This window comes from Lygodium microphyllum, chromosome 6 (assembly GCF_053477565.2).
Source record: "Lygodium microphyllum isolate KBCC chromosome 6, Lygodium_microphyllum_v1.1.10, whole genome shotgun sequence".
Classification (NCBI taxonomy): domain Eukaryota; kingdom Viridiplantae; phylum Streptophyta; class Polypodiopsida; order Schizaeales; family Lygodiaceae; genus Lygodium; species Lygodium microphyllum.
In genome coordinates, this window is record NC_141140.1 from 108,915,437 (window position 1) to 108,926,173 (window position 10,737).

The 10,737-nt window shown below is 44.6% G+C and overlaps 2 protein-coding genes and 1 pseudogene across 2 annotated transcripts; all 3 read left to right on the forward strand.

Moving 5' to 3' along the window:
- The first annotated feature begins 4,372 nt into the window (after positions 1-4,372).
- LOC148034950 (uncharacterized) lies at positions 4,373-5,972 on the forward strand (annotated as a pseudogene).
- A 115-nt stretch (positions 5,973-6,087) lies between these two features.
- Positions 6,088-7,688, forward strand: LOC148034951 (uncharacterized). Its single transcript, XM_087680741.1, has 3 exons — positions 6,088-6,675; positions 6,772-6,885; positions 7,005-7,688. The coding sequence occupies exons 1-3, from the start codon at positions 6,088-6,090 to the stop codon at positions 7,686-7,688; spliced, it is 1,386 nt and encodes a 461-aa protein (XP_087536867.1).
- Positions 7,689-8,567: 879 nt separating this feature from the next.
- On the forward strand, positions 8,568-9,137 carry LOC148034952 (uncharacterized). The gene has a single exon (XM_087680742.1). It carries the CDS (start codon positions 8,568-8,570, stop codon positions 9,135-9,137), a length of 570 nt encoding a protein of 189 aa, XP_087536868.1.
- The last annotated feature ends 1,600 nt before the right edge of the window (positions 9,138-10,737 follow it).

Consider the following 10,737-nt stretch of genomic DNA (forward strand, 5'->3'; position numbering starts at 1 on the left):
TTGCTGGATACAAAAGTCCCAAAGGTGCCCAAGGCTTCACCGTCTCCTTCATAGAATCATGATTAGTCCTTCAAGAGTTGGGAGTTACTTCATTTCCTGACCCCACTAATAGACGTTGGTCCTTGAAGATTAGCTCACCTTAAGCAGCTTCAATAGGATTAGGGTTGTTCACAGTGTGTGAACTATGCCCTCTTGACTAGGATTATGGGATGACAGGGAGCCTACTACCATTAGGAGACTCTCTTAGATGAGACTTGGGTTCATGCTAGGCAGGAAGAACTTGGTTCCATTGAGTGGAATCATACATGGCAACTAGTTCCATATCCTCCCAAGAGGAAGATCATTGGTGTTCAGTAGGTCTATAAGGCCAAGTATTTGGTTGATAGAGATGTCTACCATTTGGATTTTCCTCCCCCTTTTGTGGCCCATCATCAATTGCCGATGTATCAAATGGATGTCAAATCAGCTTCCTCAACATCTTAGAGAAAAGCTATGTGGATCAGCCAGCCGGTTTTAGTATGAAAGGCAAGGAGGACCATGTTTATCATTTGCAAAAGGCCCTATGGCCTAAAGCGAGCACCTATGGCTTAGTATCAACAGATAGGTGACTTCTTTCTTCAGCATGGCTTCAAGAGATCGGATCATGACCCCAATCTTCACTTTTGATTGGAGGATTGACAGTGTGTTCTCATCATTCTTTATGTTGATGATTTGGTTTTGATAAGTAGCCATATAGAGGAGGTGGGATGTATCCTAAAGTTACTTAGCACTAAGTTATGATACGACAGGCCTTGGCTTTCTCCATTTCTTCCTTGGTCTTGAGATATATTACCACTTTAGGGCATCGTTATCTCACAATAGCGTTATCACACCAGGATGCTCACTACATTTAGGATGGCTGCTTACAAGATCATCTCATGTTCCATGGAACCCAAGTCTGAACTCTCTTTTGAGGGCAGTACAAAGTCACTATATTTTTAGGGTTTCTTTAGGGTTACACCATGCGAGAGTATTTTAGGGTTTCTTGCCAATTGATAGACACTATGTTAGTTGGTCACTATCACTTCCAGCAGCCTAACTGCAGCTACACACTATAGCATGTGCAGTGCCCGAGCTTGGTATCAATTAACTTTTTTCATCATCCAGCTGAGTTCATCTTGTTGCCTTTATTTTCATTTTGCTGGAGTACCCTTTTCCTTCTTCTGCTGCCATCTCTCACATTGTATCATTGTCTCTACACTGTAAGCAGGCTGCACATCTTTGCTAGCTTCTTCCTCCCTTGCCATAGCTGTGTTTACGACCTGCTGCCTTTTGCCCTGCTTCTCCAGCTGTGTGCTTATCCTTTCCACGCCTTTGCCCTGCTGTTTTCACCCTGCCTTCACCTTTTCTTGGCATCAAACATCTTCCCTAACCCTTTGTTCTGCAGTTCTCTTTGTCTATGGCTGGTGTCTGCCCACTGTTCAAGTTTTTGCTCCTGCTCAGGTCTGGACAGATCTATGTTTTGCTGCTCAACAGCTTGCTGATCATATGCCAAAGGCTGGAAAGTGTTGTATTCTGATGTTGGACTGCATGATGGACCTCTGACAAGGCCAGAGATCTGCTGCTGGCAGTCAAAACTGCTGGGCCACAGCATGAAAATGCAGGCTGTAGTGAAAATGCAGGTGTGGCAACTTGCAAGCTGGGTGACTGCCAGGATATTGTACAGGGGCTGGGTGGCAGCTGCATAATGTAAACACAGATGTCAGTGATCATCAGCAGGTCTGAACCACAGCTAGGATAGTGGGATGATAGCTGCAAACAAGGCGTCTTAGCAGGAGAAGGCTGGACAACATTCCATGAATTGAGATATCTGCCAGCAGGGGTGTGGACAGCAGTGGGATGTAGGTGCCAATGATGTGCTTAGAGAGCTTAAGGATATTTTATTCATCCATCAGTCTGACCAGAGCTTTATTGCTCAAAGTAGAAGCAGGCCTGTCTCTTCTATGGAGATAACTCCTGCCCTTTTGCTTAAGATGAAGACCTGCAAGGATATAACAAACTAGTATCTTGGAGTTGCTGATGCTTCCTGCTGTTGGTCACTACTACAGATCTTTCGACCTACTGTCATTTCTATGAAGACTCCTGTGATTTCTCCTGTGATCTGCAGTGACTCCAGAGACTGGTGTGGCTAACTGGCATTCTTACAACCTTCTGTTTGTTCCTGACATGAAATATGATTTTAAGGCTGCTGTATAGACTGTTTCAGACCTGCTTCTCAGTAAAAATCACTGTTTCTGTTGTTCCACAGACCTGGGCTGGTGGCAGCAGACCTGCTGTAGCTTCTGTAACTGTAGTCTACTGATCATCCAGCTCAAAATAAAATATTGTTCATTGCTGTTGTATTTTGATGCAGACTGCATTGCTCTGATTTCTTACTACAGTGATTCAGCCCCAGCAGTTCAAATCTGCTGCAATTTCCTTGATGCAGATGAATAAAAATCATTTTCAAGCCTCATTCCGGCTGCAAATGTTATTTCAGACCTCCTGTAAAGAGTAAAGCACAAAGAAAGATAAATATTCTTTATTTTGGTCCAATGTCTAGGCTGCCAGGAATTGCGTGGTGGGGGGACTTGCTTGGGCTGCTGTGCCAAACACACACTATATACACAAGAGGAAGCTCGCAATAAGAGAGATGGAAGCCAAAACGTTTTCTTGCTGATTTCTTTTTCTTTCACACCCTATACAATGTATACAAAGTATAGATAAGATACAACATAAAGAAAAATGGCCTACTAAGTCAAACAATGCATAACAGACTACACTAATCGATTGGCGCTATATCTTTGCCGGTTGTAGGTAGGTGTAACAAACTAGATACAATAAGTGATAAGTCAGTGGCCATGTGAGTATTATAATAACCACCAATGTGCTAAGTGTAGACGTGCAGACCCTTCTAGCCAGGTGGTCCATCATCAATGTCTGCATGTGTTGAGGGGGAGGGTTGAGCTTGCCATCTCAACACTCCCCCTCAAGCTCAACTCTATCTCTGCAACTTCAAGTAAGCTTCGAAACTTTTGAAGCTTCTCTGTATCCAACGCCTTTGTGAAAATATCAGCTATCTGATCCTGTGCGTTGACATATACCAAGTCAATCTCTCCTGCAAGTACCTTGTAATGAAGGTGGGAAAAGCATGGATTTTATGTGGAAAATAGATGGGAAAATAGTAGGGGAAATGTGGGAAATGTGGGGGACTATATAAGTCAACCCCAAAAGGATTGTGAGGTACCTATTTGATTCAACTCAATCTGCTTCCTTTCTCACCTGTGCTCTCTCTCAATTCACGCTACTCCTATCTCCTCTTCCTTCTCTATCTTCCCTTGCCTTCTGTGGCTTTCTTCCATCTCCCAGTTCCCCTTCATTGCATTGCCTAAAATTCTGGCACCTACAGAGCAGCTTTGTATCGATGGACAGAACTATTGTTATCTAGGTGAACCAAGCGGAATCCAGCACGTGAAAGAGAGTGCAGGTCGATTGGAATCAAGGCACTCAGGGCGGCCAAACTCCCTCACGCACCGATTCCACCAGTGAGCCATTCCGTTTGCTTCCGCTAATCACAAACTCAACATTTCGTTTGGAGAAACCAGGAGCCTCGCTTCGGCCGTCACTTCTTTGCCTCACGTCGCCCTCACCGTTCTGTCCATTCGCTACAGTTCCGTCCGTCTTTTTTTTCTGTTCACGTCACCGTTACTGCCTGCCACCGTCTTCGCCAGTGTTGCTCGACCACGAGGTAGTAATACGCCATCTCCTTCGGAATACGCCATCTCCATCGACTTGCAATCTCCACCGCCCCGCCGTTGCGCCATCTCCACCGGAATACGCCATCTCCACCGGACTGACAATCTCTTTGCGCCTGTTCGGTGCACCCCTCGTTGTCATACGCTGTCGTGATTCTGTCGTTCCTCCGCCACCGTTTCCGTCACCCGCCCGCACCTTCCACTGGATCGACTCCATCGCGCACTCATGGCCCCCAAGCGTGCACCCCGATCAAATGAGACGTTTCAGCATGGCGATGATGTTGCTCAGCAGGAGCAGATGCCAGTTACAGAGGGTGTACCTCCCTCACAGCCAGTTCTTGCTATGCCTACAGACACAGTTTTTGGATGCATTGGCTTCGATGCTTCAGGGGGCTTTTCAACAAATGGGTCAGCAGTTGGGGCAGCGGCTCACCACTGCTATGGCTATGCACGATACAGCTATCACCCAGATGGGTCAGAACATTGGGCAGCAGATCACTACTGCCATCAGTATGCATGATAAGGGTAAGTAGACTGCAACCCAGCACGGAGATCAGTCGGATAGCCAGGGTGATTTTCTTGACCCACGCAGGGGGTTTATGGCTGATGGCCGTCGCACTTATGATACTGGTTCTATGCATGCACCCCAGCATGGGGATTATGTTGATATAGGTGTTCCCTTACCGTGCCGCCGAGCACTTCTTTTTTTGATTCCAGGCCGCTATTTGGCTTGCAGATTTCATTGGCTGAGCCGTCCATTTTGGGCCGGCCTACTGGCATATTTCCGCCCACGGCGAGCATGCCTGGATTGGGTGTTGGGTTTCAGGGCAGTTGGGAGAGAGGCCAGTCCTCTTCTCAGCCTTTTTCTATGCCACCCACTCACCGAGATGTTTTTGGCAGCCAGACTCAGCAGGGATTGTATGCTTCGATGACACCTCCTGTTAATACATTTAGTCAGACTCAGCCTGCGTATCAGGGAGGTAATGCTTTCAGTCAGACGCACTTTATGCATCAGGGGAGTGGTTCTCCTAACCAACATGATGCTGGAAGTGGGCAGCATGCAAACATGGATGATATGCTTTCAGATGCCTTACGTTCATACAGGGCTTTGCCTGAGGATGTTCGTGATGAGATGCCCTTTTCACAGTATGTGAGCTTCAAGCGTGAGGATGCTAGATATGTTGATAGTCACTCCAGGAATAACGCAGCCAAAGATGTGAAATATAAAATCTCTGTGCACAAGTTTAAGGGTGACACTCGCACTCCCAATGAGTTGGAGGAGTGGCTCACGAAGCTGGAAGATTATTTCCGCTTCTACCCTAAGAATGATGAGGAGAGGATCATTTTTGCTGGCATGCATTTACAGGATTATGCACATACATGGTGGCGTTACATGCGAGAGTCACCTCAAAAGCCGACCACATGGAAACAGTTCAAGGAGCTTATGGTCACGACTTTCGTCTCGGCCCTAATCCTTGAACAATACTTGGCTGATTTTTATGCACTATCTCAGACAGGTACGGTCCAGGAGTACTTGCAGCGTTTTTGGAGGCTTTCCTTATTTGTACAGGGCATTTCCGAGAAGGGGAAGCCGCTGCGTTTTATACAAGGCTTAAATCCCTCTCTGGCTGCTGATGTGAGAGCTCATAATCCTCAAACCATTGAGCGAGCAGCCCAGCTTGCTGAGGTGTTTGAGCCAAAATATGCTGGCAAGTACAAGCATTTGTCAGGTAGCTCCTATGGTACTGTTTATGAGGCTGACAGGAAGACAAAGTTTGCTGATTCGATCGATAAGAAGTCAGCAGCTGCTCCCTTTCCACGATATCCAACGGTTACTGGGAGTAAAATGCCATATGCAAAGCCATACAGGCCCATGGATGCAAAGTCAGGTGTCAAACCCAGTGCTGGTTTCGACAAATCAGAAGTTAAACAACATTCCAAGGCCATAATGGACAGTAGGAAAAAGGCAAATTTATGCTTTAGGTGTGGAGAGAAATGGACACCTGAGCACCGAGATGTGTGCAAAATGAAGAATGTCAGCTCAGCCAAACTCAGCATGATAATTGAATTATTAGATGATGATGAAGTGGCTGATGTAGCAGACCCCCATGATGTCTCTCATGAGGAATTGACAGGAGCTCATGATGCAGATGAATCTCCTGACACAGAAGCCACAAAGGGGACTGCATTTCCCTTTGATCCGGGTGGGGCTATTGAGCAAACCACTCGTGTGATGCATGAGATTGATATTCAGCCTACATGTGGCAGGAAAGGCTGTAAGCCAACACTCTCTGTGTTGGAGCATCAACCTACAATGCCTTTTCATGTCAGAGGTGATGCTAATGGTAATGTCCCTGTGGATGTTGAGCAGATTTATTGGGATGCCCAGTCTACACTGTATACCATCTCACTTCATGCCTTGATGGGTGCCAAAAGTGCTGACACAATCAGGTTGAAAGGAATGATTAATGGCAGATCTGTTCATGTATTGGTAGACAGTGGTAGCACTCACAGTTTCATTAATTGCAGAACATTGCAAAGAGTGGGATTGGTTGCTACAGAGATAGACCATGGTCTGAAAGTGGAGATAGCGAATGGACAGCATGCGATCAGCAGACATTGTTGCCAGGATGCTAGGATCAAGTTCTCTGATGATTATGAGTTTGCAGGTGATCTTCTGGCATTGGATATGGGGCCAAGAGATGCTGTCCTGGGTTGTGATTGGCTGCAATCATTGGGGAAAATCAGTATAGATTTGAATGCCTTATCTCTTGAGTTTTGCCACAAGGGTAGAACTGTTACATTGCAGGGCATTGTGAATCAGAAATTGCAGGTCATTTCAGCAAGGCAGCTAGCTAGGGAGCTCAAGAAAGAAAGTGCCATTTATGCATTGAATGTCTCTGTACCTTAGGAGGGTGGTATTCCCCATGTGGATAATTTTGAAATGCAGAAATTGCTCTTAGAATTTGGGGATGTGTTTGCTGATATGCCATCTTAGTTGCCCCCAAAAAGAGATGTTGATCATGCCATAGTTCTGGAACATGGCAGTAAACCAATAAACAAGGCCCTGTATCGACTTTCTAATGTTGAACGGGAAGAAGTGGCAACACAGGTGCAAGATTTACTTGAGAAAAACTTCATTGATCATAGCACCTCGCCTTTTGCATCTCCAAGAAGGATGGGTCTTTTCGTATGTGCATTGATTACAGAGATTTGAATGAATGCATTAAGGAGTGGCCGCAGCCACATAATACCACGCAGCTCAGCGGTTTTTTGGGTCTTGCTTCTTTTTACAGGAGATTCATTAGGCACTTTGCCAAAAGGGCTGCCCCTCTCACTGATTTGTTGAAAAAGGATGCCTTCCAATGGTCAGAAGCAGCACAACTCAGCTTTGATAACCTCAAGGATGCCCTTAGTAATGCACCTGTATTGGTGTGCCTTGATTTCTCACGGTTTTTCATTATTGAGACGGATGCCAGTGGCAAAGGTTTAGGGGCTGTCTTAAGACAAGAGCATGGTGTGATTGCTTTTGAGAGCAGGAAGTTTAATGCCAGGGAAATGAATTATCATGTTTATGATCAAGAGATGCTGGCAATCTTGCATGCTTTTGCAAAATGGCACCACTACCTGTACGGTAGCAAGATTAAGGTCAAAACGGATCACAGGACACTCAAGTACTTTTTAATGCAGCCTAATTTATCCATGCAGCAGAAGAGATGGCTGGCTGCAGTTCAGTCCTATGACTTTGACATTGAATATAGAAAAGGGAAAGAGAATGTGGTTGCTGATGCTTTGTCCAGGATGTGGTCATGCAAACTGTCTGCCATTTCCACGCTTCATCAGGAGTGGATACTTGGGATTCAGGAGGAATACATGCAAAATTCTGATGCAGCCCCTATCTTTGTGGAGTTATAGAGTCCATCCAGCCAAGGACATGTTCGATTTCAGCTCCGCAACGGACTGTTATGGTGCAGGGACAGAATTTATCTTGTGCCAGACTCCAAGTACAGGTTGTTAGTATTACAGGAAATGCACTCATCTCCTATGTCAGGGCATATGGGTATCACAAAAACATATGAAAATGTCAAGGAGAGCTTTATGTGGGATGGCTTGTGGCAAGATGTGGTTAAGTTTGTTAGTGAATGTTTGCATTGCCAACAAAATAAAGTGGACAGCCGGTTACCCGTAGGCCTTCTGCAACCGCTACCCATTCCTGAAGGCAAATGGACTCACATTGCCATGGACTTCATTACAGGCTTGCCTTCTATAGATAAGGGTTGGGATAGCATATTCATGGTGGTTGACAGGATGACCAAGTAGGTCCATTTCATACCGACTAGGACTTGGTACTCAGCTTCACAGGTTGCCTAGCAATTTATTGAAAATGCGTTCAAACACCATGGTTTTCCTCAAGAGATTGTGAGTGACTAGGATGCTAAGTTTATGGGCCACTTTTGGCAGGAATTATTTACTACAGTTGGTACTTCCCTTGCGCCTAGTACTGCTTATCATCCCCAAACAGATGGACAATCAGAGAGGGTGAACAAATGGTTGGAGGAGTATTTAAGGCATTACTGTCATGACACACAGAAGTCTTGGGACAAATGGTTAGCATTGGCTGAATTTTGTTACAATAGCACCAAACACCTCTCTATTGGCATGAGTCCATTCGAGGCAATGTATGGATGCAAAGTGGGAATGCCTTCCGGGGTTGTAGACTTGGCTGTGAAAAATCAGCAAGCAAGAAATGATTTGGTGAGTATGGATGCCCTTCTGTAGTTGGCTAAGAAGAATATGCAGGATGCCCAAGCCAAGCAGAAGAAGTATGCGGATGAACAAAGGAGGTACTTATCTTTTGAAGACGGGGATTATGTGCATTTAAATCAGGATGCCCAAGGCAAGCAGAAGAAGTATGCGGATGAACAAAGGAGGTACTTATCTTTTGAAGACGGGGATTATGTGCATTTACATCTCCATAAGAATCGATATGCCTCACTGAAAGGTAATACCAACACCAAGCTTGCCCACAGGTATTATGGCCCCTACAAAATCGTCCGCAAAGTTGGGGAGGTAGCATATCAGTTGGAACTACCTAGGACCTCCAAGATCCATAATGTTTTCCATGTATCATTGCTGAAACCACATGTCGGACAGCATGTCCAGGTTCTTCCTGAGTTGCCTCTTATGGATGAAGAGGGCCACATCATTTATGTGCCGGACCAAGTCAAAGGCTTCAGAGATCACGTGCTCAGGAACAAAGCCTACATAGAATACCTCATCAAATGGAAAGGTTTATCTGAAGATGAGAATTCTTGGCAACCTGAGAGCATTGTGCAGGACTACCCCTATCTCCTACAAAGCTGATCAGTTTCTGCTGTATTTTTCTCATTCAGGGCAGCCTCATGGAAATTTTGAGGGCAAATTTCTTTGGGAAGGGATGGCTGTAATGAAGGTGGGAAAAGCATGGATTTTATGTGGAAAATAGATGGGAAAATAGCAGGGGAAATGTGGGGGACTATATAAGTCAACCCCAAAAGGATTGTAAGGTACCTATTTGATTTGACATCTAATCTCCAACTCAATCTGCTTCCTTCCTCACCTGTGCTCTCTCTCAATTCACGCTACTCCTATCTCCCCTTCCTTCTCTATCTTCCCTTGCCTTCCGTGGCTTTCCTCCATCTCCTAGTTCCCCTTCATTGCATACCTCCTCTCTCACAAAGTGGTAGTGCACCTTAATGTGTTTTGTCCTAGCATGGAACACTGGATTCCTAGCTAGCTGTATGCTGCTCATGTTGTCACAATGAATGACAATTGGACCATCTCCCTGTACATCCAAATCACCTAATAACTTTTGCAGCTATACCACCTCACATGCTGCCATAGCAGCATCTCTACTCAGCCTTTGTACTCGATAAATCAATTGTAGGTTGCTTTTTGTTGCTCCATGTAACTGTTGCACTACCAAGGGAAAACAAGAATCCACTAGTAGATCTTTTGTCTGATATGCTACCAGCCCAATCTGCATCTGTGTATCCAAAGACCTGTACATCCTTACCTGCCTCATAAAAAAGTCCATAATGTAAAGTGGACTTCACATACCTCAATATACGTCTAATTGTATCCAAATGAGGCTTTCTAGGCATCTGCATAAACTGACTGACAAGGCCAATAACATAGCTCAAGTTTGGCCTTGTGATAGTTATGTAAATTAAACTCCTTACTATCCTCTTGAATATAGTAGGGTCTTCTATTTCATCCCCAACGTTATCACTTAACTTCACATTTTGCTCCAATGGTACTAAAAGAGGCTTACATGTTGTCATACCATACTTGAATAACATGTTGTTATACCATACTTGAATAACATATCCAAGCCATACTGCCTTTGTGATAGCCATGTACCATCATCAAATCTGATTACCTCAATACCAAGAAAGTATCTCAGCTCACCCAAATCCTTCATCTCAAACTTTTTATTAAAAAAGTCCTTAACTTTAGCAATCCCACTGTTACTATGACCTATAATAATCAAGTCATCCACATAGATGACTATGATGACCAAACTTGCATCTCCCTTTCTCACATAAAGTGAGAGATCAACATCAAAAATACAAAATCCAATATTGACAAGATATTCTCTAATCTTGTTAGACCATACTCTAGGTGCTTGCTTTAGCTCATAGAGCATCTTCTTTAATCTGCACATATATGTAGGATGCTCTAAATCCTCATAACTTGATGGCTGCTCCATATACACTTTTTCTTGTAATTCACCTTGCAAGAAGGCATTCTTAACATCCATTTGTTGCAAACTCCAACCTTTGGCTACTTCTAAGGCAATCACACATCTAATAGTTGCTATCCTAGCAACTAGATTGAATGTCTCTTCATAATCTATGCCTTATGTTTGAGCGTAGCCTTTTGCAACCAGTCTAGCCTTATACTTGTTGTGCTAAGAAATGCA